The sequence below is a fragment of the Cucurbita maxima genome, unplaced genomic scaffold (genome assembly GCF_002738345.1).
Source record: "Cucurbita maxima cultivar Rimu unplaced genomic scaffold, Cmax_1.0 Cma_Scf00028, whole genome shotgun sequence".
NCBI classification, from domain to species: Eukaryota; Viridiplantae; Streptophyta; class Magnoliopsida; order Cucurbitales; family Cucurbitaceae; genus Cucurbita; species Cucurbita maxima.
Genome location: NW_019272044.1, coordinates 1,086,599 through 1,114,431, shown reverse-complemented (window position 1 = coordinate 1,114,431; position 27,833 = coordinate 1,086,599). Strand labels below are relative to the sequence as shown.

General features: G+C 34.5%; 5 protein-coding genes across 9 annotated transcripts; 4 read left to right on the top strand and 1 right to left on the bottom strand.

The window, feature by feature from the left end:
* The first annotated feature begins 4,833 nt into the window (after positions 1-4,833).
* LOC111465146 lies at positions 4,834-5,496 on the top strand. Its single transcript, XM_023109464.1, has one exon. It carries the CDS (start codon positions 4,942-4,944, stop codon positions 5,269-5,271), a length of 330 nt encoding a protein of 109 aa, XP_022965232.1. The 5' UTR covers positions 4,834-4,941; the 3' UTR covers positions 5,272-5,496.
* Positions 5,497-10,397: 4,901 nt separating this feature from the next.
* LOC111465151 (arabinogalactan peptide 23-like) lies at positions 10,398-10,894 on the bottom strand. Its single transcript, XM_023109471.1, has one exon. The coding sequence runs from the start codon at positions 10,709-10,711 to the stop codon at positions 10,526-10,528; it is 186 nt and encodes a 61-aa protein (XP_022965239.1). The 5' UTR covers positions 10,712-10,894; the 3' UTR covers positions 10,398-10,525.
* Positions 10,895-14,605: 3,711 nt separating this feature from the next.
* On the top strand, positions 14,606-23,284 carry LOC111500254 (glutamic acid-rich protein-like). 5 transcript variants are annotated; one of them, XR_002721062.1, is made up of 13 exons: positions 14,606-14,775; positions 16,330-17,299; positions 17,383-17,416; positions 17,994-18,073; positions 18,280-18,339; positions 18,961-19,071; positions 19,691-19,768; positions 19,876-19,959; positions 21,421-21,868; positions 22,069-22,181; positions 22,484-22,514; positions 22,795-23,055; positions 23,107-23,284. XR_002721062.1 is itself a non-coding variant. In XM_023151957.1 (12 exons), the coding sequence occupies exons 2-12, from the start codon at positions 16,394-16,396 to the stop codon at positions 22,956-22,958; spliced, it is 2,109 nt and encodes a 702-aa protein (XP_023007725.1). In that variant the 5' UTR covers positions 14,606-14,775; positions 16,330-16,393; the 3' UTR covers positions 22,959-23,284. The 5 variants fall into 5 exon arrangements, 3 of the variants coding, with proteins under 3 accessions (XP_023007725.1, XP_023007727.1, XP_023007726.1); XR_002721061.1 differs by having other exon boundaries at positions 22,795-23,061; XM_023151957.1 differs by having other exon boundaries at positions 22,795-23,284.
* Positions 23,285-23,892: 608 nt separating this feature from the next.
* Positions 23,893-24,819, top strand: LOC111465124 (nuclear transcription factor Y subunit B-3-like). Its single transcript, XM_023109426.1, has one exon. It carries the CDS (start codon positions 24,046-24,048, stop codon positions 24,592-24,594), a length of 549 nt encoding a protein of 182 aa, XP_022965194.1. The 5' UTR covers positions 23,893-24,045; the 3' UTR covers positions 24,595-24,819.
* Positions 24,820-27,225: 2,406 nt separating this feature from the next.
* LOC111500173 (gibberellin-regulated protein 14-like) lies at positions 27,226-27,831 on the top strand. Its single transcript, XM_023151833.1, has one exon. It carries the CDS (start codon positions 27,226-27,228, stop codon positions 27,829-27,831), a length of 606 nt encoding a protein of 201 aa, XP_023007601.1.
* The last annotated feature ends 2 nt before the right edge of the window (positions 27,832-27,833 follow it).

Genomic DNA, 27,833 nt, shown 5'->3' with positions numbered 1-27,833 from the left:
ACGAAGGGGGTGGGTTGTTAGATTCTTTAAAGGGTGTGGAAACCTCTCTGTTAAGAAATAGAAATAGAAAATAGAATTGGAAAAATGTATATACTTCATTCAGGTTTACCACGTTTAAATAGATACAAACTATTAACTAATACCTAAAAATAGACTAAATCTCGTAAATAAATAAAATACACTATTAATCAAATTTATACTAACAACTCTCTAAATATCTGAGATATATTCTAACTAATATATCTCCAAAATATCCTCTTAATACTCTCCAACGAAGGAACTAAGTAACTTGTTGGAGACATTCTTAAGTCCTAATATGAATGTTGATCAAGAACGAGATGGTATAGCACGACACGGGTTTTTCTAAATAGGATTAAAGGTTCAATTATCTATGACAATTAATGGTTATTCCTTACATTGGTTTCTTCATCCGATTATTTACATTATAATTATTTTGAAATTGGAGACATGATTTCATAAATTTGAGTTCAAATAATAAATAAATAAAGCGTATTTTAATTTATTTTCATAAAATAAATAATAATTAAAGATTAAAATAAAGTTAATAGAATATCACAAAAGTCTTTTTTTAGTGGAAGATATACATGGCAAAACACAACTTCATAAAAGTTGGATTTCCGTGCAAAATCGACTTTTTAATTATTTTTAATTATTTTTTGAGTTCAGTTTTGGTCGACTTTTTGTCGTTTTCTTTTTACTTTTTCTTTTTTATTTTTCAATTAATTAATTGATTATATACATACATATACATATATATATATATATATATATATATATATATATATATATATATATATATATATAATATATATATATATCCTTTGGACAGATAGAATATATATATATACCAATTTGAACATATTTGAGTTCAACCAGACAGGAGCGGGAGAACTAGAACCTTTAATCCTTTGGTTTTTATATATATTAACGAGTTGAAATATGTTCAAATTGGTTAAATATGTTTCGTTGACATCTAATGTTTTTATGGTTTTTTTAAGAAAAATCCTAAAGTTTACCTAAATTATTTACAAAAACATCTATATGTTTGGACCAATTTGAACATAACTCAAAAGATTAAAGTACATATTCTCGACCATTAAATTAAAAGTTTTGAATGATGTTGAGTTCGAACAAAAATAGACTTGGTGTTGGGGCATTTTGAGCTTTAAGGCAATATTTGGACTCTCAAATAAGCTACAAGTTTAAGGCTAAGAGCTAAAAACTAAAGCCCAGCCCATCACAATGATTGCGTAGTGAAAAACGTTTGAAAGCTACAAACACTCTTTGGTAGTAATTATTCGTGTGTATCCAGGTGTTCCTTGGCTCGTTAGTCCTCTCTTCCATGGCGTTGTAATACCTTATCTACTTGCAAAAACATGAGATTTTTCGACATTATCGTTTTTCTTAAACCCATCCTTGTCGGTGTTGTTATTACACATTCTGAAACCATACTAAACCCATTGAGCTCGCCTTCATCTTCCCAGAACAATGATCGTGTTAATCTTTTACATGTTTGCTCGTCTGTCGTTTGTTAGATCGAAGATCTCTGTTTCACCGGCGTTTATGTCCAACAAGACAAAACCATTCATCTTCCATCCTTTTCCCTCGACATTTCGTGTTTCCTTTTTCTACAAGTGAGGTCTGAGGGTTTTTAAAGTACAAGACTTCAGGTATAGTTGTGGGTTCGTTGGAGACGCGAGTTTGATATATATTAAAGCACAACAATGTAAAATCTAGGCAGTGACAAAAACAAAAAAAATATAATCATTGTTCCTCGTCTCATTTAGCTAAAAAGCAGAAAAAATTTCCGTTCTCCTTCTCCTATGCCCCGTTTAAATGAAGATTTCGTGCCTTATTCAAACGTCTCTATAAACATAAAAAAAAATTCCCTCCCTCTCTCCTATTCCTCGTTTAAACGAGGATTTCGTGCCTTATTCAGATATCTTTGTTAAACGTATAATATCATACCTATAAAACTACACAAAAAAGAACTTAACAAAACAAGATTCTTAAACTTCATGTTCAACATCAAAACAAACACATCAAAGTTCCTAAAAAAAGACAACAAACAAACAAAAACAAAGCACATCAAATGCACACAACTTTCCTTTTTCCTCTCTCTTTTTCTATTATCTCTCCCCCTCCTCCTCCTTCCATTTTAGGCCTAAAACCTTTGGCTACAAGAAAAATGCTTCATTATCACGTAACTAAAATGTCATAAATAATAATAGAAATATTTCTCGTTACTAATACAATCTATTTTGTTCTTGAAAGACGGGTTTGTATATTCTATGCTAAAAATTAAAAGTGTTATTAAAAAAAATCTTTAATTGAACTTTGAGTTTGATATGAACAATGATATGAACCAAGAGACATTAATCATACAATATGAAAAAAAATGCTCTTGAAATTATCAAAAAAAAATATTTCAATTCATACTTCATTCTAAATTTTGGGTGGATTACCATTTAGAGTTTAATATATTTTAAGACTTTTTATTAACTTTATGTAAATGATTAATTATGATCATAGAGTAGAAATGTTACTAACTCTTGAACTGTCTTTAATAGTTTAATTTTAAGACTATATAAAGTCATGTATGTTGTATTTGTAAGTAGACATGAAAATGTAGTAAAAGAAGCACTTGTGCTTTTCTTTAGCCAATGACTAAGTTTCTTTGCAATTCTATGTTGTTTACGTTGCAGGTAGAATCATTCGAGCTCAACATGATCAATCTTGCTTATGAAGTGATTCGAATCTCAAACAAATGTTCTTGTCTTAAGATATTTGATCAAGAAGAATCATTTAAGCTAGACATGATCGATCTTGTTTATGGAGTGATTCGAATCTCAAACAAATGTTCTAGTTGTCAAATTATAACTGAATAATTTGTGATTTCAAAACCGAATGAATTTTAAATAAATTTTACTATTTATTATATTATATTCTTATATAAGAAAAATTACGATGGGACAATTATGTTTTGTTATGTAACATTGGTATTAAAATACCAACGATAGAAAAAAATATTGAAGTTTCGATTTTATGAAAATGTCGACAAATCTTTTAGAAAATATTATAAAATATAAAAATTAGAATTAAATATGCTAAATATTTATTATTAATGTGAGAGCGGGAGAAAAATTTTGGAGAGAGAAAAAAAGAAGTCTAGAAACTTCGCCATGTGCACCATTGAATTGAAGTCGGTAAGATCCAATTGGATTATAAACTTATTCGAATTAAATTAAGTTCGCTTATTATTTCCACAAAGATAATTTTATGTTTTTTTTTTAATTATTTATTTTCTAACCCATCTTAAAAATAAATTTAAGGAATGTAATTTTTTAAATATATATTTAAATTGGATGGCAAACTTAATTAAATATTTAAAAATAAATAAATACATATTTTATAAATTAAAATTTTACTTTTATTAGAAATAAAATTCATAGAGCAGAGAGATTTCGAATGAGAGTTTTGAAAGCAAGATTGAAATGGGTGTTATATGTGATGCAAGCAAAAAGGCGACAACAACGACTTACAACATATAACTATTGGGTAGGGAGAAGTTGACAACTAGTCATATCCCCTATAGTACATTTTGGGGCATTTTTGCCGAAACGAGTCTACATGTGATTCTCGTGAATGGTCGTATACCCCCGTATTGAGCCAATATGAAATGGTAAATGGTTATCTAAGATGAAAGTATGAAAAAAGGGGTTTGGAACGGGCATGCAACCATAGACAACACGCCTTGGACAAGCATGACCGTGACATTCTCCCCCACTCAATTGGTTGACGTCCCTGTCAACCGACTTGAACAAGCAAGACTGGGACATATGTCATGCAGCCTTAAGCAAAATGCTTTGGACAAGCATGACTGCGACATTCTCCCTATCAACCGACTTAGACAAGCAAGATTGGGACATATGTCATGCGGCCATAGGCAACATGCTTTGGACAAGCATGACCGTGACATCCTCCCCCACTCAATTGGTTGACGTCTCTGTCAACCGACTCGAACAAGCAAAACTGCAACATCTGTCATGCTGCCATAAGCAAAATGCTTTGGACAAGCATGACCGTGACATTCTCCCTGTCAACCGACTTAGACAAGCAAGATTGAGACATATGTCATGTGGCCATACGCAATATGCTTTGGACAAGCATGACCGTGACATCCTCCCTCACTCAATTGGTTGACATCTCTGTCAACCGACTCTTTACAACTATGTGTTGTAGGCTGAGGTTGACTTTTAGGTCTCTTCAATGTGCTTCCAGTTGACTTCAATGTTGCGGAGTCTCGTTAAATCTGTAAGGAGCAGTTGAAAACTGTTTCTTGGTTCGTTGGCTCTTGACGTCTCCTCCATCAAAAAAAATTTGAATAATTGAATTTGATCTAAAAAATATTTCAACCCGACTCATCCCAACTTAACTCACGAACACTCTACCCTTAACAAATATGCTAATTTACGAAACAACGTGTTGGACGTTATTCAAGGTCACCCGATTCAAGTGGGTGGATCGAACGCTCTCTAAGATATTTTGAAATGGGAATATTATTACTTTTATTGGAAGATTCATGAAACATTTGGTGGCATAAATGAGCGTTGAAACCGGAAATAAATATCAGTGTATATCAATGGGCCGATGGGATAGTTTCATAAGGTAGCACAAAACAATGGGCTAACGTGGCTTCTCTAATACCCACTCCAAGAAAGTTCTAGCACCAAATGGCATTTAACCCACTCAATTGGTAACGATTGTTTGCCTTTTTCCGCAAGAAAATTCCATGTATTCCCATGATTCCAACGCCCTATATATATACTTGGAATTGCTCTGTTTTCTGCACAGCCAAGCCAGGTGAAACAAGAACCAAGAAGAACAAAAAGCTTTCATCTCCTTATTCTTCCCTCGAAAATGGGGTTGAAGTGGATTCTGAATTCCGCTTTCACTCAAGTTCTAGGGCTGACAGAGAAGCAACATCGCAATCAGAACGAGGCGGGAGAAGGAATCAAGAACGTGGAGCAAGTGAAGGAGGCGGAAGATTGTTTTTATGGAGGTTTGAATTTTGAAAGTGGGTTTCAAATGCCTCTCCATTATCCCAGGTACACGAAGGCGGATTATGAGAAAATGGAAGAAGGTAAATTGGATTTGCTTCTCAAACAATATGGACTCCGTTTTGAAGGTACCCTTGAGGAGAAAAGGGCATTCGCTATTGGCACGTTCTTGTGGCCTGACCAACTTTGAGTTTGCCCACCAGGTGTTTGATGAAAGTCCCCAATGAAAAAAATAGCTAACTTTTGATGTTTGCTGTTTGTATAGCTCTTTATGGATGTGATGTTTGTTTAAGATGCAGAGATATTAGTAGCTGTGTCTTTGTTTGGCTGTATGTACTGATCTTGGTGGGATTTTAGTGCATCTTGTAAAAAACTAGTTACATATAATGGTATATTAAACACCCTTTTCTACTGAGTCCATGATTTTTCTTTGCAAAACAAGTATAATCTAGTAAAAGAAACAGGGAGAATTTGGTGTGTTCTTCAACAAAACAAGGAAGAGAAGCTATGAATGTAGTGTCCATTCATAGTCTCTCACATAATTGAACAACATCTCTGATTGTTGTTATTATCTTGGCTGGGTTCCTCAGGGGCTGGATTACCAGGAGGCCCGCCCGGCCCTATCATTGGCCATGGGACAGGCTGCGGCTGTGGCTGTGGCAGCATGAACTGCCAAGGTATGGCTGCGGCGGCAGCGGTGGTTGGTGGGGGTAAGCTGTGTCAAACCAGCGAGATTGTTCATGGGAATTCTGATAAAGATGATGAATTGGATCATCTCCGTAAGGGTAATATCTTCTATCTCCAGCTTCACCATCAAATCTTATACTTTTAACCTCTGCATGTTTGCCTGACTTTTCAATCGCTTTCAGGAATGTTCTTGGATTCACTCTTCCACAGGTTCTGACTGACCCATCATCTGAATCCATTGTGATGGTGTAAATACCTGGGAATCAAAAACAATGAAGAACAATGAAGAACAATGAAGAACATGAAGAACAATGAGGTAAAGAGAGAAACCATAGATGTTCTGTAGAATCTCTTGGACTTTTGCTGTGCAACAAAGTGAAAATGTTTAGGTTTAGAAGAACAAGAAAGGCAAGGAAAAGGGTGTCTGTTTATGGAGTGAACCATTTCTGCAATTGAGTGATCCATTGAAGCTGATCAATGGAGATTGTTGAAGGGTTCTGGTCATGGAGGGGAATAAAGAGAGGGCTGTGTACTCTGTTTATCTTCCTCAAGTTGACCTGTTCACTTCAATTTCTCCTGATTTTTCTCTCTTTTCAAATATTCTTATTTGGAAACTCAAATAGAAGGATCTCGTGATCGATTGATTATGTAATTATTAGAGATGTCAGATCAGATGGGCTTTTTTCTAGAATTATAATTCAACATTTTCTAGGACTATCAGTGTGATAGTCACTGGGTCAGCTCGTTGTCGATAGCAATAGTTGAGTGACCGTTCGAGAAAACTTAAGAATTGTGTTCAACATGATCTAATTCTTTAATCAGTGTTTAGTCTCGAGTTAAATTAGAATAGTATTACATATCTCTCGACTGACATAGATATATGTTTATACATTTTTTAAGTGTCCGATGATTATTATCATTACCTAACATGACAACATGACTTCGAGTTAGAGGAGTAAATAGAGGAAGGATACCTAGCTTGATAAGTAATGTTCATTGACTGATCCTCCTCGATTTAGCTCTCAAATAGGTCAGAGATATAATAGCTCAAGCAAATATTGTCCGTTTTGGTTCATTACATATTGTTATCAGTCTCACGATTTTTAAACTCGTCTGCTATTGAGAGGGTTTACCTCTACTCCGATCATAGTTAGATACTGTTTGTAATTGCTGCTCAAGTCTACTGCTTATAGATAAGATATTGTTCGCTTTAGTTTGTTACGTATCGCCGTCAGTCTCATGATTTTAAAAACGAGGGAGAGGTTTCCAAACCCTTATAAGGAATGTTTCGTTTCCCTCTTTAATCGACGTGGGATTTCACAATCCACTCCTTTGAGGGTCTAATGTTTTTGCTGATACACTGCTCAATGTTTGACTCTGATATCATTTATAATAGCCGAAGTTTATTGTTATTTTTGGCTCATTACATATTATTGTCAAACTCACGGTTTAAAAAAATTATATACTCAAATTTAATGAAAACATTGATCTATTTACTTTTCTCTATGATTTCCATTGATCTCCTATATAGGCTCTAAAATGTTTTAAATAGGTATAATTATTTTTTTTTTCATCCATTAAAAATAATAATAATAATAAAAAAAGCCAACTTTCTTAAATTTCTCCCTTACATTTAGGCAAAATTAAAGAAATAATCTTAATAATATAATACAGATAATAAATGCAACATTATTATGGACCCATGAATTTGAACATTTTTTATAACTTGAATTTGAATACCATTAAATCTGACAATTTTTTTTATTTAATATAATTTTAGAATAGTAAAATAATCCTAACTTTAATTCATTAAAAAGGTTAAAATTTGAATTTATAATTTATATTATTAAATTTGTATCGAATTTTATAAGATTATTTATAGTTAAAATGAGTGATTGAAATGAAAATTTGGAGTATAAAATTCAAACATTTTATTATTTATTTTATTATTTTTGTTTCTTGCAAAATTAAATATCTACATATTTTATTAACGGTGCATTAAATAATGAATGGTTTTTGGACCCCACAAAAACCCCAACATAATAACGTCCAAAAGAAATCTTGTCTATTCGATTCAAACATTAAATTATAAAACACTCATAATTTTCTTTTTAAATTCTTTAAAAAAATACAATATTTATTTATAAATGCTTTACGATTATTTACAATTAATCAATTGAATAACCTATCAGTAGCAAACACGTGTTTTAGTTTTTAAAAAGAAATTAAAAAAAAAAAAAAAACAGATAAAAACCCTTTCACTCTCCCACTCGATTCAGTCGATCTTAGCCAAAAAGATATTTCCAGATTCAAGCTCAAATCCATGAGATCAACAACTGAAATTCATAAGCAGCAGAAACAAGAAACACATAGCGATTTCATCTACATACTACCAGTAATCGATCCAAAGAAAGGGGAAAAAAACAGTAGAAATGAGAAGCATGTTCATGACATTCAGATCGGCGTGAAAACGGGGGGAATCGAGTAGAAAAGCGGTATAGTAATAACCGTGTGATTAATCGGCGTCGAGGTGGTGGTCGGGGTGGCCGGCGACATAGTTGAGGAGGCCTTCGGCGGCTTTATCGGGCAGAGGAAGGGAGGTGTTGGTGAAGAGGAGGACGGCGAGGAGGAAGAGGGCGGTGGAGAGGAGGAGAGGCCAGAAGAAGGCGAGGAGGGAGAGGAATTTAGGGGCGAGGAGGAGGAGGGAGAAGAGAATTAGGCATACGATTAGGGCTGCTACAATGTGGAATCTGAACTTCGCTACATTCCTGGGAATCTCCATGGATCAAAATCAATGAACACGATGAACACCAACTCGATTTTTGCTTCTAATTCGGTTTTTTCTGATTCCCGATCAATTCTCCTTTTCTCTCTGCACAGATTCTCTGAACCTCACCCTCAAATCGCGTTTTCTTCTTTGAAATGGGAAAAAAATGGGTATCTCTCTCTCTCTCTTCTCTTTAGTCTTTATAAACTCATAATTTACAACCACGCCCCTTTTCTTTCCACTACCCACGCTACCTGAACCATTCATAATTGTATCTATTTAGTTTTTGGACTTGGCCCAAGCAGAGCCAAAGTCGAGCACAATGATTTAACTAGAGACAAGTTAGATGTGTCGCAGACGAACATGCACACGCAGACAATATGTGTGGTTGAACAATCTTGAATTTTGCGAGCGATGTTCAATTGCACGTTTAAAGGCAGGCAGCGGACTAGCGATTGTGCGGCACTCACTTTCCAACGACAAGTGAGCTAAGCCAATTTGTACTTGCGTCGCCTACGGCCAAGCGACGTATGATCAAGCCTCTAGCCTCGGTTTTAAAAGAAGGTTTTTGGAAAACGAGGGTAGAGAGAGATTTTAGAAAGAGAGATTTTTGAAAGAGACGTTATATAAGCAAACAAGAGAGAGATAACAACGGCTTAGCATATATAACCTTGGATGTATATGGTAAATTATATACATGAGACTTAATCATGCTTGCTTTTATAATCAAATAAATTAAAATAACAAGGTAAAAAATAAATATCTAAATATTTACATTATAATATGATATATATGGTAAATTGTTAAGGATATTTAGTATTGTAAAATCTGATTTTTACCATTTTAAACCCAATTTTTTTTTTTTAAATTCACATATCTAAGATTATATAAAATTTTGAATTTATAAAGTTCATTAGTTTTACGAATTTATTAGACATATTTAAATATTTAAATATTTAAATAATTTAGACATATTCTTGGTGCATGATTTTTACGCTACAAAATCCTTCAATATTCTTTTTCTTTTCTTTTTCCTTATGAAAACAAAAACAAATAAATAAATAAATAAATAAAATTATGAATGAAAGTTGGATGTCCTCGTTTGGTTCAATCATAGGAACTTCATACGGTCTTTCCTTAGCCAGCCCACACGTAGCAAGCTCAATTTTAACCCAGTAGACCTCCAGCTCATGCACCAACCTGCTAGTGACCCGCATGTTGACCCAAGCTATGACCTGCATTTTAACCCAGTGCATGTGCCCAAGCCACCTCTAATTGTTGGACCTAATGCTTAGCAATTTCAAGCATTTTGAGCTTTGATGAGTTGACATCATTATGTGAATTTAAGCGACTTAAGCCAACAAAGTAAGTAAACTTATTATTAGAATACTTTTGAGTTTGGTTGGATGACTTGAGTGATGTATGAACGACACATGCTCTATAACCAATTTGTGTCATTATCTGATGTTATTATGCATGTATTTCCAGTATGTTACGTCATGTATGTTATGATATCATGTTCAATTATGCCTATGAGACACCGTTGAACCATGTATGATAATCATGAAAGAAGTGTCATGTATATGTATCATATCTCATAGAGGAGTTATGTCATGAAAAGAATGGAAGTATGATGGGAATCATAACCATGTATTATAAGACCTCATGCATATTAGAAGTCACGAACATGGGATAATTTCTCCCTATGTTTGGTACAGACATGTACACCATGATATAACTCCTCTTTCTATTAGTTTTCGAGACCATGTGAGCATGTAAATAATATAAGGTAATAATTTATTATTATTATTATTATTATTTAATCCTAAAAAACGAGTTGAGATATGCTTCAAATAAAAAAAATGGCTGTTCATTTATGTCTCAATAAGAATTGATATCGATGGCGTTTAACAAAGAAAAATTTAAAGATTTATTAAACCATTGTCACCATCGTTATATGAAGTTTTCGTTTTGCAAATCATCCCATCCATCATTGCAAGTAGTAGGCAGCAACGGAGAGCAACGAAGCGCCGATGAGAGAGCCGATTGCTGGAAGGCCGACAGTGGCGGCGCTGGTTGGTCCAGGTGCAGGAGCCGACGCCTCGTTCTGAGCCACGGCGGCGGTGACGGTTGCGGCAGCGAAGAGGACGGCGCAGGTGATCTTCTTCATCTCCATTGCGATTTTGAGATTTGTTTTTTGTTTTCGGTTATGGATTTGTGTTGTGGCGGTATCCGGTGAAGAACTCGAGAAACACCGAGAAACACCGAGAAACACCTTCGCTTTGGAAATTGCTGCCTGATGAAATGGAGATGGAATGAATGTGATTTATAGGTGCAAATCCCAGCGATTTTCGGTGGAAGGTACGTTTCTATGGTGCTTTGATCTTGAATTGCAAAGCTATATTTAGATGAAACTTCCTGATTTGCATCGAAATCGATGACGGCGATTCGCAGGTCGGGAAATTAGGGCTGAATTTGATCGATTCTTTCGGAAATCGTTTTTGTTTTATTTGTTATTTGAAAGAAAAAACAAATTCTTTTTTTTTTAGGATTAAAAATAATAATTATATATATATATATGTATATCTATCTATATAACCCAGATTTCTCCTTAACCACTCGGACATACAAAGTCTGTCTCCTTAACCACTCAGACATATCGGCCTCGATGCTATAACTCCTTATCCTCTCAGACATATCGACCTCGATGCTATAACTCCTTATCCTCTCAGACATATCGGCCTCGATGCTATAGCTAATTTTTGAAGTCAATAGATAGATTCAAATAAAAGTTGAATTGTTTTAAAATTTATTGAATTGCGGGTTTGATCGAGCTAAAATAAATCAAACTTTGATACCACTCGAACATATCGATCTCAATGCTACCGAAAATTTTTGAAGAAATTTTTGAAGTCAATAAATAGATTCGGGTTTGATCGAGCTAAAATAAATCAAACAACGACAGCAGGGTTCGAATCTGCGCAAAGCCCAACAGATTTCACGTCTGTCTCCAGGGTTCGAATCTGCGCAAAGCCCAACAGATTTCACGTCTGTCTCCAGGGTTCGAATCTGCGCAAAGCCCAACAGATTTCACGTCTGTCTCCAGGGTTCGAATCTGCGCCAGCAAAGCCCAACAGATTTCAAGTCTGTCTCCAGGGTTCGAATCTGCGCAAGCAAAGCCCAACAGATTTCAAGTCTGTGTCCTTAACCACTCAAACATATTGACATATCGACCTCGATTGTAGGAAAATTTTGAAGTTAATAGATAGATTCGAATAAAAGTTGAATTGTTTACATTGACAACAAGGTTCGAACCTGCGGCGAACCCCAATAGATTTCAAGTTTGTCTCCTTTACCACTTGGACATATCGACCTTGATGTTGTTGGAAATTTTTGAACTCAATAGATAGATTCGAATAAAAGTTGAATTGTTTTAAAATTTATTGAATTGTGGGTTTGATTAAGCTAAAATAAATCAAACGTCGTTCAAACCTATCTGTCTCCTTAACCAGACATATCAACCTCGATGTTGTAGGGAATTTTTGAAGTCAATAGATAGATTCAAATAAAAGAGTTCGAACCAGCGCAGCAAAACTCAACAGATTTCATGTTGGTCTCTTTAACCACTTGGACATACCGACCTTGATGCTGTTGGTAATTTTTAAGTCAATAGATAGATTCATATAAAAATTGAATTGTTTTAAAATTTATTGAATTGCGAGTTTGATCGAGCTCAAATAAATCACGTTTTAAATGTTTTTGATGTTTTGTTTTTAAATTTTTACATCAAATTTAAAGTCAATAGATAGAGATTCATTAACCACTCATACCTATTAATCTTCATGTTTAGTGAACACAAAGAGATAGATTCATATAAAAGTTGAACGGTTTTAAAATTTATTGTGGGTTAATCAAATAAAAAAAAACGTAAGAGTTCAAACCTGTGTGGGCGAAACCCGACAGATTTCAAGTTTATCTCCTTAACCACACGAATCGACCTTGATGCTATAAATTTTTTTTTGTAGTCAATAGATTAGATTCATATAAAAGTTGAATTATTTTAAAATTTATTGAATGGTGTTTTGTTTTTCAATTTTAAATTCAATTTAAAAAACATCAACAAAGTTCGAACCTGGTAAGTTGAATAGATTTGAAGCGGCCCAACAAATTTCAAGTTTGTCTCTATAACCATTCACAATATCGACCTTCATGCTTCTATAAGTTTAACATTGATAGCAAGGTTCAAACCTACTACGAACCCCTACAGATTTCAAATCTATCTCTTTAATCACTCGGACATATCAATCTTTGATGTTGTAAAATAATGTTATAGTTAATGGATCATAGAAATGAAATCGTTTTTTAACTTATTGTCGAAATTGAATGTAAATTTACCTGAATGACTAGATTAAAATGGTCATAATGAAAAACGACTAAATATTAGAATACGAAGAGAAATTTATTTGTGAGTTTGATCTTTCGAATCCAAATTTCGGTTGCTTTATTATTTCGTTTGTTATTCAGCAATCTCAAAGTTTTTTTTTTCCTTGTAGCTGACTAATGAATTCCATTGTGGAGTCGTTGCATACAAGTACCATGCATGAATACCCTCCATGAGCCCGTCATTTGCTTAGGTAAGGGAGGCAAAACGAGATATCCTAAAATAACCCCACAGTACAAAGTCATAACGGAATATGATATGAACCAAGACATCTTGATCATATAACATGAATTTGATGTTGGATATATAACCCACGATCGAAATATATCGAAACAAATAAATGAAATAGAAAGAACAATTTGAAGGGGAGTTTCTTAGAACAGAAGAATCGTAAGCACTATGCTTTTCAATTCACTTTGTTGTGTGAATAAAAAGTACGTCTTGAAGCCTACTAACAATTATTGCTTAAAAATCTATGTCAAGAATCTTCAAATTTCGAACAATTTTTCTAAACTTACTCAAGTTTTCACAATCTCATCTTGTTCATGATCGTATAATACACGAGATCCCACAGTTTAGATAGCATAGGTTATAACTCGTGATGCATTATAATAAACATTCACATCATCCACATAGCTAGCATTTATTCATTATTTAAAATCATAGCTACAATTCTTTCCCCTTATCGTATCATGATTGACATACATACATCATACGCAAATTCTCGAGATAGATCTCATAGCATAATAAGCCTTGTAACATACACACACCCCTGTTACTCATGAATCCTACTACACATGCTTAAAGTAATCACAAAATCTAAGGGCCGAAAATCCCAAGTCCATCTAAATCAGAGGAAATTTGATGTGATTCAGACCCAAATCATCTTTTGACATGTCAAAAATCCTCGAATTGTTGATCGTTAACCATTCGACATTTTGATCCTTGAATCGATTTGAACCCAAGTAGAATTAGGATCGCACCAGACCGAAGCTTTAGCCGTTGGGTTGAGAATGAACATTTTATTCACGTCGAGGAAACATTAGAAATCAACTTTTAACTTATTTAAGATTAATCGAAACTAGCCAAGAAGTTTATGAATAAAGTTTTATTGGATCTTTAATCTATTTGCTCTAATTCTTCCGCTCACAAAATGCCAACTCATATATTTGTTAAATAATATATTTAAATATATAATATTTTATTTAAATTATATCATAAGACATCTTTCATTTAAATTTTAAATATATATTGTTTAAATACTTCAAATTAAATATATATATTTTTTTTGTATTTTATGTTAAATATATTAAATATTAATTTGAACCAGTATTACCGGAAGATTATATAAAATTAATTAATTAATCTATTTGAAAAAAACAAAAACAAAAAATGACCTATGTTGTGTGTGGGCCCTCTGATCCCCGAAGGAATAAACGAATTTCAGATCCAAACCGTCCAATATCCAGATTCCATTTGAACTCCATCTCAACCGCCAATTCCCTCCTCCCAAAAAAACTGGTTACACGTCAGCTGACAAAAGTCTCCTACGTGGCATTAACTGCTTCTAAATTCCGGAGTTGACGTCCGAAGGATAAATAATCTGAGCAGGAGACTTGCCATATATTTATTGCAAAAAAAAAAAAAAAAAAAAAAAAAAAAAAAAAAAAAAAGAAATACGAAAAGAAGCCGAAAAATAAGAAAAATGTCTACGGAGCTGAGAGAGGGACAGTGAGACAGTAGAAATCCGACGACTTTCTGTTCGATGCTCGAATCGATTACAGAAGCTTTGTAATTCAGTGAGTTTCAGCGTCTTACGCTTGTTCTCTTCTCTTTATGGCCTTTTATATTGCTTGAAACTTCACAATTTTGGGGGTTTGTTGCTGTGTAATGTTCTGGATGTGTAGGATTAGGGTTTCAAATGTTCCTGTGCTGATCTTGTCTTTTCATTTTGGATTTTGAGTGATTTGAGTGTGTTTTTTTTTTATTCCGAAGCTGTTTTTGTTCGTGGCTTTCAATTCTCTGTGTTGATTTTGTTTTACTTTTCTCAGGCCCAAGTGGAGAGTTTCTTTTGTGGAATGAATTTAATGCATGATTCATCTTATTTACTCCCACTGTTGAAATTTCTTGGTTGATTTGGGATCTTAGGTTGAATTACCAATAGGGTCTTCTAAGAGTGTGGCCGTGTTTAGTTTGTGATGATCCAGAAACAGTAATTTGAAAACAAGGGGTTTAATTGAAAATATTGTTGTTTTACATATCTCTAATGTTTTTTTAATGTTCTTTGATAGGAGATTGAGAGCCTGAAGACATTGAAAATATGTAATTGCTATTTTCAAATTTTCACTTTATAAGTCACAGAATACAAATATAATCAAAATACTAATTTTTCATAAATAACCCCCTCTAAATATAAATCCATTGAACTCAAGTGAATCTAGAAACAAGAAATTGAATCTGGATAAGATACCAAACAAACACTTTTATGGCTTGGCTGTATCTTACAAGTCATCCTTAAACCATATTTATCCCTATATGTAAACTCACCATTGGCTTATTGTCATATAAACAGAAATTAGAGAACTTGTCACAGTTCCATTATGATAACGACTTGTAATGATATTAGCGATTTACTAGATTCGATCCACTTATAATGGCCATATCGAAACCTATAAGTGTTGAAGCTAAAAAAGAGTCGGGACCAAATTGGCAATTTAACAATTTTTCCCCAATATAGTTGGATTGAACTCGATCAAAATAGAATCAATTGTTGCATCAAACCTTATGATGTTCTCATTTATAATTGGAGCATTATAGTAAAATGCTCATTCTTTTTTTATTTCTAGTTCACACTTGAACAAAAAGTTAGCTCCATCCATAGCAAACCTATCTCATACCGAATGAAATTTAAGTCTTGAATTATTCATAGCTTAAAATCTATGGGCATCATAACTTAGCTGCCTCTTCCACCTCTAGCATTCCCACAAGAAAATGTTGATTAGCAGATCAGTATGTTCAGATTGATGCATTAGGTACCTTAAAGATTGTGATGTTCTCTTACAGAAGCACAATAGTTTAAAACACTTTCTTGAAGTAGTCTACACCTACTAAGCAAACTACTAATCTAGTATTGAATCTATTGGTACTCCTAATTACAGACTTTTACCTGCTCTTTTGTCTCTCTGTTTGGATTACTGATGTAAATAGTTGGGCATCATTAGAGTAGTAGCATTAGATTCAAAAAGAGGAATTATATCTTTTTTTTACTTTCCATCGTCCATGTTCTTTTACATGTATTTACTCTTTCTTGTTGAACACATGTTCTTTTACATGTGTTTTATTCATTTGAGTAGGTGAAGGATGTGCAAGTGAAGAGATTGTGGTTTTCTGTAGATTTAAATTTGAGCTAAATTGATCATGGGTGAAGAAGATACAACGAAAAATACCATTGAGAATACAAAAAATGAAGCCAGTGGAGAAGATTTGAAAACAAATACCAGTGAGACCATGGAAAATGGAAACAATAAAGAAGATAAAATGAAAAGTATTGTTGAGACCATGGAAAATGGAACCACTGAAGATGATAAAATGACAAATACCGTTGAGACTGTGACAAAGGGAACCAGTGAACTGGAAAAAACCAACGAGACTTTGCCTAAGAGGGAGGAAAATGGAGTGAAAGAACCGGAAATTGAGCGGGGTGCTGGTGTGAAGGCAGAGGTCATGAAAATGGAAGAAGAGCCCAAGATCAAGGATGATGAGGAAATCAATGGAGAAAAGGCGAAGGATAAAAAGGAGGAAGCTAAAGTTCAGGCAATGGAGGAAGATGTGAATCCAAATGATAAGAAGAGTGAACAAAGTATAGATATAGAAAATGAAGGGAATGAGGATGTCAAAGATGGAGAGAATGAGGATGTCAAAGATGAAGTAACTGAGGATGCCAATGATGAAAGAACTGAGGATGCCAAAGATGAAGGACCTGAGAATGCCATGGATGAAAACACTGAGGATGCCAAAGATGAAAAAACTGAGGATGCCAAAGCTGAAACTGAGGATACCAAAGATAAGGTAGAGAAGGTTGATAGCCAAATGGAAGAGGATGACAAGGAATTGAAGGATAAAGATCCCGATGAGGGGAAACCAAATAAAAGAAGAAAGAGAACGGGTGTGGTTAAATCAAAGGGAAAGAACGAAGAGGATGAAAAGGAGGAGGTAGAAATAAGGACTCCCATTATTGATCGCCCTGTACGTGAGCGCAAATCAGTTGAAAGGTTGGTGGCATCAATTGAAAGAAATGCTGTGAAGGAATTCCAGATTGAAAAGGTATTATATTTTATTTGGCCTTTCTGGAATGTTTGGTATGTTTTTAGAGGATTGATTCTATTTCTTTTTGTTGGAAACTGTAGGGCCGTGGTACTCCACTTAAGGATATACCCAATGGTATGCTATGCATTTTAAAACAATCTTCCACTATGTTGTTATGCATCCCATTTTGCTTTTATATAGTTCTCTCCAACATGTTTATGACGGTGTATTGTTTACTGTGGTTTAATGTTTACTTTGTTTCTTGCCCAGATTTCTTTGAAGCATAAATTGTTAAATCATTATCCTTTCCTTTCTATCAATCAAAAGAGAAAAGTTATCATTTTTAATGTAACAACCCAAGCCTACCACTAGTAGATATTGTCTTCTTTGGGCTTTCCTTTTTGGGGCTTCCCCTCAAGGTTTTTAAAACGCGTCTGCTAGGGAGAGGTTTCCAAACCTTATTAAGAATGCTTCGTTCTCCTCTCAACCGATGTGGGATCTCAAATTTAAAGTATGAGCATAATTTATTTTCCCATGCCTTGGATTGTTTTCTGACATAACAACTGAAGTAATGAAGCCTTAAAAAGTTTTCTGACCCAAGTCATCTTTTATTTTGCTTCCTGCGTATGCTACTTTTTTTTTATTGACATGATGAACTATATATATATATATATGATAAATGAACTCTGAAAAAGAAGCCTTTCTGTTTTAGTGGCATTCAAATTGTCAAGGAAAAAGGCTGATGACACCTTCAGGCTGCTTCATTCAATTATATTTGGAAGAAGAGGAAAGGTAACTTATGATTAAGTGGTTTTCTCATAGGTTAATCGTTTAGTTCTGTGGTGAGTGATTCCTGAAGGTGCACATGCATACTGTTAAGTGCTAATGCGCAGTACCTTTTTGTGTTTCCAATGTCTGGTTTATGCCTTCTTGGGAATGTACTTATGGAGTATTTGCATCTAATATCTGTTGCTTTCTTTATTCCCCCTTTCCTCCAGGCATTTCAGATTAAGAGCAACATATCCAGGTTTTCAGGTTTTGTGTGGCATGGAGATGAGGTAAACTATTGTATTTGCTACCAGTATGAGATGTATGTATCTGGGAGTAATCAGTCATCTATCAGGCCTACAAATCTTTAGCAGAAGTTTCGATTTTTCGAACTTTGGGTCTGTTTAGAACCTTATAGATTAAGCACATTTTCAAAAATATTTTCAATAAAAATGTTTTTATTGCTTACATTTTCTTATAGATGATTTCATCAATAAATATTTGCTTCACTATATTCGAAAGTGTTTGTATTCATTCTAACTATGTCCTTTTTTTCTTTCAGCATGTTTTGAAGATTCTCAGTTAGAATATAAGTCATTTTTGGATAATCTATCGCTCTCTCAAGAGTTTCTTCACAAATAGCTTTTATACTAATCCATGTTTTTTGAAGTGTTATTATTTTTTAAGATTTTTTTAAAGAACACTTTTGATCATCTATAAACATTCAACAAGCTATGCTGAGATTTTATTCAATTATTCAAGGAAAATTGATTTTGTTTAAAAAGCATTTTTTCCCCAAAAGTTATTCCGCACACACTATTTGTTGTTTCACATGTTACCTGTACAATCATCAGGTGGTGAAGGCACTATCTTGCTGAGATTTTATCATGCAAGTTCCATTTTCTTTGCAGGAAAAGCAAAAGACCAAAGTCAAAGAAAAAATTGACAAGTGTAATAAAGAGAAATTATTGGAATTGTGTGATGTGCTTGACATTCCTGTTGTGAAGGCTTCCACAAGGAAGGTCTGTTCGGTAATCTTTGTTGCTGTACTTGCATTCCTAGGTCTGCATTTGGGATAGTTTTCTCTACACAGTTCATAGAATGAGTATGAAAAGTTCAGATCTAATACATGGTCAAATCCTAATAATCAAACAACAGCATTTTCATTAAAATTTGCATCCTAATAATGAGGATTTATTTCAAATTGGATCATTCTTTGCCAATATCATATGCAATCATCACTTATTGTTCGTGTACTGAACTTTCGTTCTATAATGTGCCTTGGATAATTTATCTGCTATGAGGCCATCCATGGTAACAACTTTTAGCAAACCTAACAATGCTTGCATTGATTTAGTAAATAATTGCAACTTTCAAATAGCACCTAAACTCACAAAGTTAAAAAAATGTAGACAAATGAATACTCTAGAACAAATCAAAGTAAAATTGTTTCTTGTTTTGTTGCTAGAAGGAAATATTGTGTTGGCATTGTTCTTATAAATGGTATTTGGGGGAGAAGGTTTTTGTTGGGGAGATTTTTAACGTTGAAACTCAAAGGTTTGGTTCTCTTTTTCAAATATAGAATGCATATATATTCTTTCCGTTGCATTAGTCTGATGTTAATTTTCTAAGTTGATTCAGGAAGATATTGTTGGCAAGCTTATAGAATTTTTAATAGCTCCTCATGCTACAACTACTGTTCTCACAGAAAAAGAAAAGGTGATTTTTTCCCTTCCTGATTGCGAAAGAAAGTTTTCCCAATCGTATGTTTCCTTATATTTACTAAAATCTGGATCTAGTTTCTTAAATTATCTTGTGCATTACAGTCGAGCAATGGTAAAAAGCGTAAACGGGCGGTAAAAGGAGGAATGTCAACTCCTGGAGACAATAGTTCTGAACATTCACCAAAGGTGACATTCTTATCTCAATGAGAGTATAATTGGTGATTTACTCTAGGCCCTGTTTTTATCCATCTTGACTCTTATATAATATCATACGTGCAACATCCATTTCTGGAACTAGTTTTTGTCTTTGCATTTTCCTGTTGTGTCTTTATCTTCAGTAGAAGGTAGACGGTGTCTTTGCATTTTCCTCTGATTCTGAGGAAGTTGCCGAGCTATGTTGTTCTTCATGAAAAGATATTTTCTTGATTTCTCTTTTATTTTCCGTATTTCTTATTTTTAAAGCAAATTATTTGTTTTAATACTTACTCTCCTTGCATTTCATAAGTTTGGAAAATGATTGCCGGTAATTTAGTGTCTGGCCATAAATCCTTGAAATTGTTGCTTAAGTTTGATTCTTGTAAATTGGGGGGCCCTTTGTCATTGTAGGGTCATTTTTTTTTTTTTTTTTTTTTTTTTGTTATTGTTGTTAATGCCCTTCTTCCAAAGGAAAACTGAAAGCTTGAAAAACTGAATGAAGGAAATGCTGGATGCATTCAAGTTTGCAGAATCGTTTACCTCATTTTTCTTTGATTTGCAAAGAAGTAAATGATAAGATTCATTTTAAAGCATTTGAATTGAGCCCTCTTTATCACATGTTGTCATTGACACCTTTGTCTTCAGGATTCTGAGAAAATAATTTAATTAGGTGTGTTTGGTCTGCTTTTTAAAATACTTATGGAAGACTAAAGTGTATTTTTAAAAATTAGTAGTGCATGGTTAAAATTTCAATGAATGCATTTACCTAATTAAAAATTTTCAATAACCACAATAGTTTGAGAAATTCTAAGAATAGATAAAAAGATTTATATCGAAAGTGCTTTTAGATGAAGTTTTTAATTAGTTTTCTTCCAAAATTGCTTAGAGTAAATGATTCCCTACTAGAATCCTAAAGTCATCCTTAGTTTACTCATGGGAGTTTTAACTGTCTCATGATTATTTGACCTCCTATGCGGTAGTTCTGTAGTTTATGATTTAAAGAACATTCAAGCTTGTTTAGATGCTGCTGGTTCCTAGGTGCGTTTGAGTCAATCTAATGACCATTCCTCCAGCCCTGATCAATGGTCCTTGTGGTTGGCCTAGATTTGAAGCAATTATCCCACATATTGCTTCCTCATTTCTCGTGTTGTGTGTGCGACTATGAGTCTCCCTTTATTGGCATACATAATAGAAGTCCACTAGGCATTTATTGTTTCTAAAAAAAGACATAGATGTCTGTTAGAAGGGCAGACCTCTAAGGAAAGATAGGGAAGAGTACTTGGCCTCTTGTAGTGTGCTTGGAATGCTGTATTATTTTCCTTTGTTTATATTAATACAAGAGGTCTCCCGAGACCGCACTTTGCTAATCACAACTGAAAATCTTTAGTTTGTGATAGTTTATCTAAACGTATAGGTTTTTTTACTTTATTTTATTTCCTGGGTCGAGTGTAGAGTCGTAGAAAAAGGGGAAATACTGCGAGATCTGAGCTGACAAAAAATTCAAGTGATGAAGATGATGAGTTAGAAGAAAAGGAAGCAGAAGAAGAAAATGACAAGGAAAATGAGAATGAAATCACGGAAAAATCCGATGATGAAATGTCCGAGCAGCCAAAAAGTGAAGATATCAATGACCCAACTGATGAATCTGAGGAAGAAAAACCCAGATCAAGTTCAAGAAGTTCATCCAGAAAGAGGGGATCTGTAAGAAAAGCAACAAGCAAGAAAGCTATAGGCTCCAACAAATCTGATTCAGCAAAATTGACAGCAAAGAGGACATCGTCAAGTCTTGCTAAGGTTGATGATAGTGATGCTAGTCCAAAGGTATTCTCTAGGAAGAAGAATAGTGAAAAAGTAAGCAAGGCCTCAACTCCATCAAAATCTGCTGCCAAGGAGAAGCCTGGTATCTTTCATATCTCATTCAATTCTTATCTTCTTTTGTTCCATTTTTTTTCTTGTCTGGGATATTAAAATATGGTGCTTTTCATTATTATTCTTCTGAACTCCAAATTTTCTGGTATTATATTAATCTGTTTGGGACCGAAAGAGATGATGGAAGCTGCGATCTAAATTTCATTATTTAAACCGTTGTTGTATGTTTAGGGAAAAAGATTATAAAAAGGAAAGACAAAACCAAGGAGGAGAAAACAAGGCCCAGTGACGATGAACTCAGGGAAGCAATATGTGAAATTCTTAAAGTAGTTGACTTCACTACAGTAAGTGTCATTATAATCATACTGACTACTGTATTGATATTTGTTCTCAACTGCTATCATTTTCATGTTTTTACAAGAATTAACAATCACTCGATCGTCTCTTCTCAAACGATGCATAGATGAGCTATTAGATTCTTTTTTGTGCTATGCAACATATTATGACTTTTAAAGCTGTAATAGTACATGCATATTCACTTGTTTGTATTGAATTTTCTGCAATTGAAGAACCAAAAAGCCTTTACAAAAGCAAGCTGGTTAGGCGATAGTTGTGGTTCTAAATAGCTTATTTTTGTCTCACGCAGGCCACCTTCACCGACATTCTGAAGCAACTTGGTACATTTCTTGTCTATTGGGATATTTCTGTGGTTTGTTGAGTTTACAATTTACAAGTGCTGCATTTAATTCTTACAATAAATAGTAGAAATCATTATACCTTCTGTGAGAATATTGAATCAAGAAATCTGGTTGGTTTTGAAGTTTGTTTCAGGTTTTCTTTTGTGAGTAGCCATTTTAAACGTAGCTAGCTATGTGTTTCTATGGACTACTTTTAAATTTTTAGTTCTTTTATAAGTATTGAAAAATGGCAGCCTCTAATCTGCCTGTGATTTCTCAGCTCGGCAATTCAAGACAGATCTCACGTCCCAAAAGTCGTCGATAAAACTTATGATCCAAGAAGAGCTTACGAAACTGGCAGACGAAGCAGAAGAAGAAGATGGCAACGCCGAAGCCGACGCCGAGAAGGATGGAAAACAGGTAGCTCAAGAGGTGGAAACTTGAGACTAAGAGTTGGCCCTGGGATTTGTCTTAACATACAAGAAAGCTCTGAAAATCAGTCCTTGTTGTAAAGGTGGGTGTAATTTATAGGTTGGTGCATCATCATCATCATCAGCATCATCATCATCATCAGCATCATCATCATCATCAGCATCATCATCATGTTTACTGCTAATGAAAGGTTAGTGTTTCTATTAGAAACAAGGCTTGTTGTTATAAATATTGCAGCTCTTTTTTCCTTTTTTTTTATACTGACATATAATTCTGTTAGAAATAATAATTTCCATGAATATATATACTGACCATTAAGAAGGGGTTGTTTAGCCCTTTGGAGTTTTTTTTTTTTTTTTTTTTTTTTTAATCTATTGAATTCTCTTTATTTGGCCCATTTTTGTTATTTTTTTAGTTAGGCAAAAGACAAAACATGTCCACTTAAAAAGTAATGGAGCACTTCATTGGTAGTGACCAATCAAAGAAGAGAAAACAAGAATTATTCAAAGTGGTGGGGGCACGTGATATGCACGCATGCTTTCCAAATCTGTCAAAAAAGTATTTTTGAGAAGGAAAAATAAATTTCCATATTATTATAACCTCTTTTGAAAAATAAAATGTAATATATTATTATTTTTAATTACATAAAAATAAATATGTTTTTTTTTTTTTAGACTAAAATAAATGTATATGATTATTCATTTTTTTTAGAAGTTTTATTTTTAAAAAATAATATTTAAAGTTTGGTACAATGGATAGTATTTAATTTTATAAATTATAAAATTTTAAGTAGGTGTTAAACAAATTCTTAATAAATATATAAAAATTTTAATTTTGTATCTAATTGTGAGAATTAAAGAGCGGGATTTGTATATTTAAAAAAAAAAAAAAAAAAAAAAAATCGTTAAAATATGTAAAAATTAGAGTTTTGAATATATAGATATTGCAGCGTAATTTGGATACCTTTTGTTCTCCATTGGCAGCAACTTGATTACTATCCCATCCCCATCCTCTACAAGAAGAATCTCTCTCACACCCAATTTATTTCCATTTCAGAAACCCTAATTCCTCTTCCTTCCTTCCTTCCTTCCTTCCTTCCATGGCGGACTCCGACAACGACTCCGGTGGAGGCTACCAGAAATCGCCGTCTCCGCGGGAGCACGACAGACTTCTCCCGATCGCCAACGTTGGCCGGATCATGAAGAAAGCTCTCCCTGGGAACGCCAAGATCTCAAAGGACGCCAAAGAGATCGTCCAAGAGTGCGTCTCCGAGTTCATCAGCTTCGTCACTGGTGAGGCCTCCGACAAGTGCCACAACGAGAAGCGCAAGACTATCAACGGCGATGATTTACTTTGGGCCATGGCTACCTTAGGGTTCGAAGACTATGTCGATCCTCTCAAGCTTTATCTCCAGCGCTTTCGAGAAATTGAAGGCGAAAGGACCGCGCTAGCCTCGCGTGACTCCTCCTCCTCCGCCGCCGCCACCGCCACCGCCGCCGCCGGGGCTGCGAATAGTGCTTTCTTTGACGGCGGCGGGGAGTTCGGGGGTGGGATGGGGATGACGATGACGATGCCTCCGAATGTTTACGGGTCGAATGGGCCGCGTTGGGATGGGCCTGGGTTTACTACTACGGGTCGGCCCAGGTAGATGGGTGAGCCTAGCCCAGCCCAGCCCAGCCCAGCCCATTGCTTTTGATTGGGCCCGGCTCTGTACACTACATTCATAACCGTTACCACGACGGCGACGGCATCTGCGAAATCTCCATTTTATCCTCCATAAAATGAAGATGGGTAGCTGAGGGAGGTGAAGCCTTAATTTTATAAAAATATATTGACGTAGATAAATAATATGAATTAATGTATTTTGATTATATAAATATGCATTTAATGATTTTTAAATTTATTATTATGATTATGTTGAATTGTTACTTTGCTTCCTAATATTTTTAATTAGTTTGTTTACTTATTTACTCTAAAAAGGTTCTAATAATTTCATAAGCTCCTCTATCTTGAGACTAATTAAGTTCATTTTGTTAACTCTAGTTTAATGCTTATCAATGGATGCCCTTAAACATTAGCCTAAAAGTACGCTCCGATGTATTGTAATTTTCGCCTTTGGTTCATTTTGATTTATGAGTTATCAATTTTTGGTTCATGTAATTTCAATTTTATATATTTTCTAAACCAACCTAAATTTTCGAAGTCATTGGTTAGTGAAAATGCGACAAATGGTTAAAGTGGTTCTTGATGAACAATCGAGGACTATGTATTCGATACGTGAATAAAGGAGGGCACATGAATAAATCGAGACTACATTTGAATGAGAGCGATTATGAGAATAGAAAAACTAAGAAAGAATGGAAAATCACTCCCTTTTACCCCATATGTTTTACTTAAAACAATTTTATGTTGAGTGAACTCTTAAGAATTTTCCTCTGATGCAGGTGAATAAGGACAAAACGTGTTGATCTGTGTAATATTCACTCTTAGGAAATGAAGGGTAACGTGACCCTGTCATAGAAGATATAGGGGAATGTTGGATCACATGCGCCTAATCTAGATTCTGAATCTTAGGCATGGGTCCTTATCACACAAGCGCCTAATCTAGATTCTGAATTTTAGGCATGGGTCCTTATCACACAAGCGCCTAATCTAGATTCTGAATTTTAGGCATGGGTCCTTATCACACACGCCTAATCTAGATTCTGAATCTTAAGCATGGGTCCTTATCAAACCGGCACCTAATCTAGATTCTGAATCTTAGGCATGGGTCCTTACAATTATTTGAGGTAATTGAAAAAAAAAATCCACTACTATTGTATATAATAATTGAAAATTAGTCTTTTATGCTTTTCACTGGTGGACTATTATTTCCATAATTGCAATTATTGTACAACTGCTTTTTGAAAAGGGACTCAATTATCATCCATTCAATTGTATTTCTTTTATAAACAAACATTAATATTTATTTAATTATATGATTTCTCATAATTTCATATTCAATTTTCCATTTTTAAAAAATGCTTAATATTTTTTTAATTAAGAAAAAATATCCACGGTTTGATTTTTTATGTTTTAAAATATAAATTTTTATTTATCTCTAAATTTCGAACATTTTACCCTTTAATTAATTATTATAAAGGAATATTTTAAATAATATTAAATAATGATTTAGCTATTTTAAATTAATTAGTGACATTAACCTCAGACCACCGAATACAATATTTGAAAAGGGTAAAAGGGTAAAACATGAAATATCTAGACCCAAAATTTAGAAACCAAAAATGTAATTTTTCGGGTGGGGGACCACAATCACATGCATAGCACAAAACACCAAACATTCCTTGGTTTAAATACATCTTACCAACATATTACTAGAACTTTTGTTTATCTTTTTAACAAATCACATGGAAAGCACACATCACCGACCATTTCGAAAACGTTATACTATTTTATTCCATTTAGTGGTAAAAATGCACGTTTCGGGTCAAGATTTAAAATCTGAATTAGGCACTTAATCGACATTCACTGTGATATAGTCACGTTACTTACTCCTTTATTCTAACCGTAAATACTATTTTCTTTCTTTTAAGACTGAAAGCTATCATAACAACTCAACATAAGTCTTTCCAACATGGTTTTGTCACTACTCACACGCATCCTAGAAAAATTCACTAGAAAACACAAAGCACGTTTAGGTGCACCTTATTGATATAGATAATAAGTTTCACTTTTTAAAGCCGTTCTTAGGTATCTTATCTTCAAGATCACTTCATCCGAATATTGTTTTTAGTTCATTGTATACTACACCTATATCACAAAAATTACTTTTAATCTCCCTTTAAAAAATAAAAAAGTATTAATAAATTTTTTAAAAATTAGAGAAATATTTTAAAAAAAATTAAAAGAAATAATTTTTAAAAAAGTTTTAGGATTCATGCTTTTTAAAATGAGGTGTACTTTTCAAATAATTTTAAAAAAAAGATAATTTATATAATTTAGCGAAATAATTATTGAACTTCACGAGATAACAGACACGTCAGTCTCAATTGTACGAAAAGCCAGTAATCTTCTGCCATGTAACGACTAGTTTACCCGTGATAGCCGGTCCCCTGTCCCCAACGGTCACTTTTTTCGTTTCCGTCGTCTTCTGTAATGTTTTTGTAAACTACTAATAACGTTCAGTTTCTTTCCCTCAAACCTTCCCTTTATATATAAATTTCACCATTCACCGTTCTTCTTCATTCCGATCACATTTTTTTGCTTTAAATTTCCGACCATGGAGAATTTTGCTCTGTTTACTGTTCTGATTTTGTTTTCGGCCTTCACCGCCGTCGTTCTCGCTTACGATTCGACGGCCGCCGCCCCCAAACCCACTAAAACGGCATATTCTCCGTCTCCGGCGCATTCACCGGTGTTTTCGCCGCCGAGTCACTCAGCATCTCCGTTGACTTCTCCGACTTCTTCTCCACCGGCGAAAACTCCGGCTATTTCTCCGTCCTTGGTGACCCCACCGCCGGTATCTCCCCCGAAGACTCCGGCTGCTGCGCCTGTTTCTTCGCCGGCGGCTAGTCCGGTAGTGAGTGGAGTTTCTCCGGTTTTATCTCCGCCATCTCCTCTGCCTTCAGATGCTTCTCCGGTGACTGCACCGGTCGGAGCTCCAGTGGAACCAGAAATCCCTGCAAACCCAATCACTGGAGGGACTCCTGTGGAGACCCCGTCGATATTTCCGTCGAGCAGCAGCCCGCCAATGTCGACACCGGCAAGCCTAGCACCGGAAACGGCAGAGCTGCCTGGAAAGGACGCGTCGACGTCAGGGAAGTACAGAATCGGGGCGGAGGTTATTTTGAGTGGGCTGTCTATATGGGCCGTTTGGGCCTTTTGAAA

Bases quoted from the DNA above. Each gene is read 5' to 3' on its own strand.
- LOC111465124 (XM_023109426.1), top strand. From the start codon at position 24,046: ATGGCGGACTCCGACAACGACTCCGGTGGAGGCTACCAGAAATCGCCG.
- LOC111500254 (XM_023151957.1), top strand. From the start codon at position 16,394: ATGGGTGAAGAAGATACAACGAAAAATACCATTGAGAATACAAAAAAT. The intron at 17,417-17,993 runs GTATGCTATGCA...TTTCTGTTTTAG, and splicing joins ACTTAAGGATATACCCAATG to TGGCATTCAAATTGTCAAGG. The intron at 18,074-18,279 runs GTAACTTATGAT...CCTTTCCTCCAG, and splicing joins TATTTGGAAGAAGAGGAAAG to GCATTTCAGATTAAGAGCAA.
- LOC111465151 (XM_023109471.1), bottom strand. From the start codon at position 10,711: ATGGAGATGAAGAAGATCACCTGCGCCGTCCTCTTCGCTGCCGCAACC.
- LOC111500173 (XM_023151833.1), top strand. From the start codon at position 27,226: ATGGAGAATTTTGCTCTGTTTACTGTTCTGATTTTGTTTTCGGCCTTC.
- LOC111465146 (XM_023109464.1), top strand. From the start codon at position 4,942: ATGGGGTTGAAGTGGATTCTGAATTCCGCTTTCACTCAAGTTCTAGGG.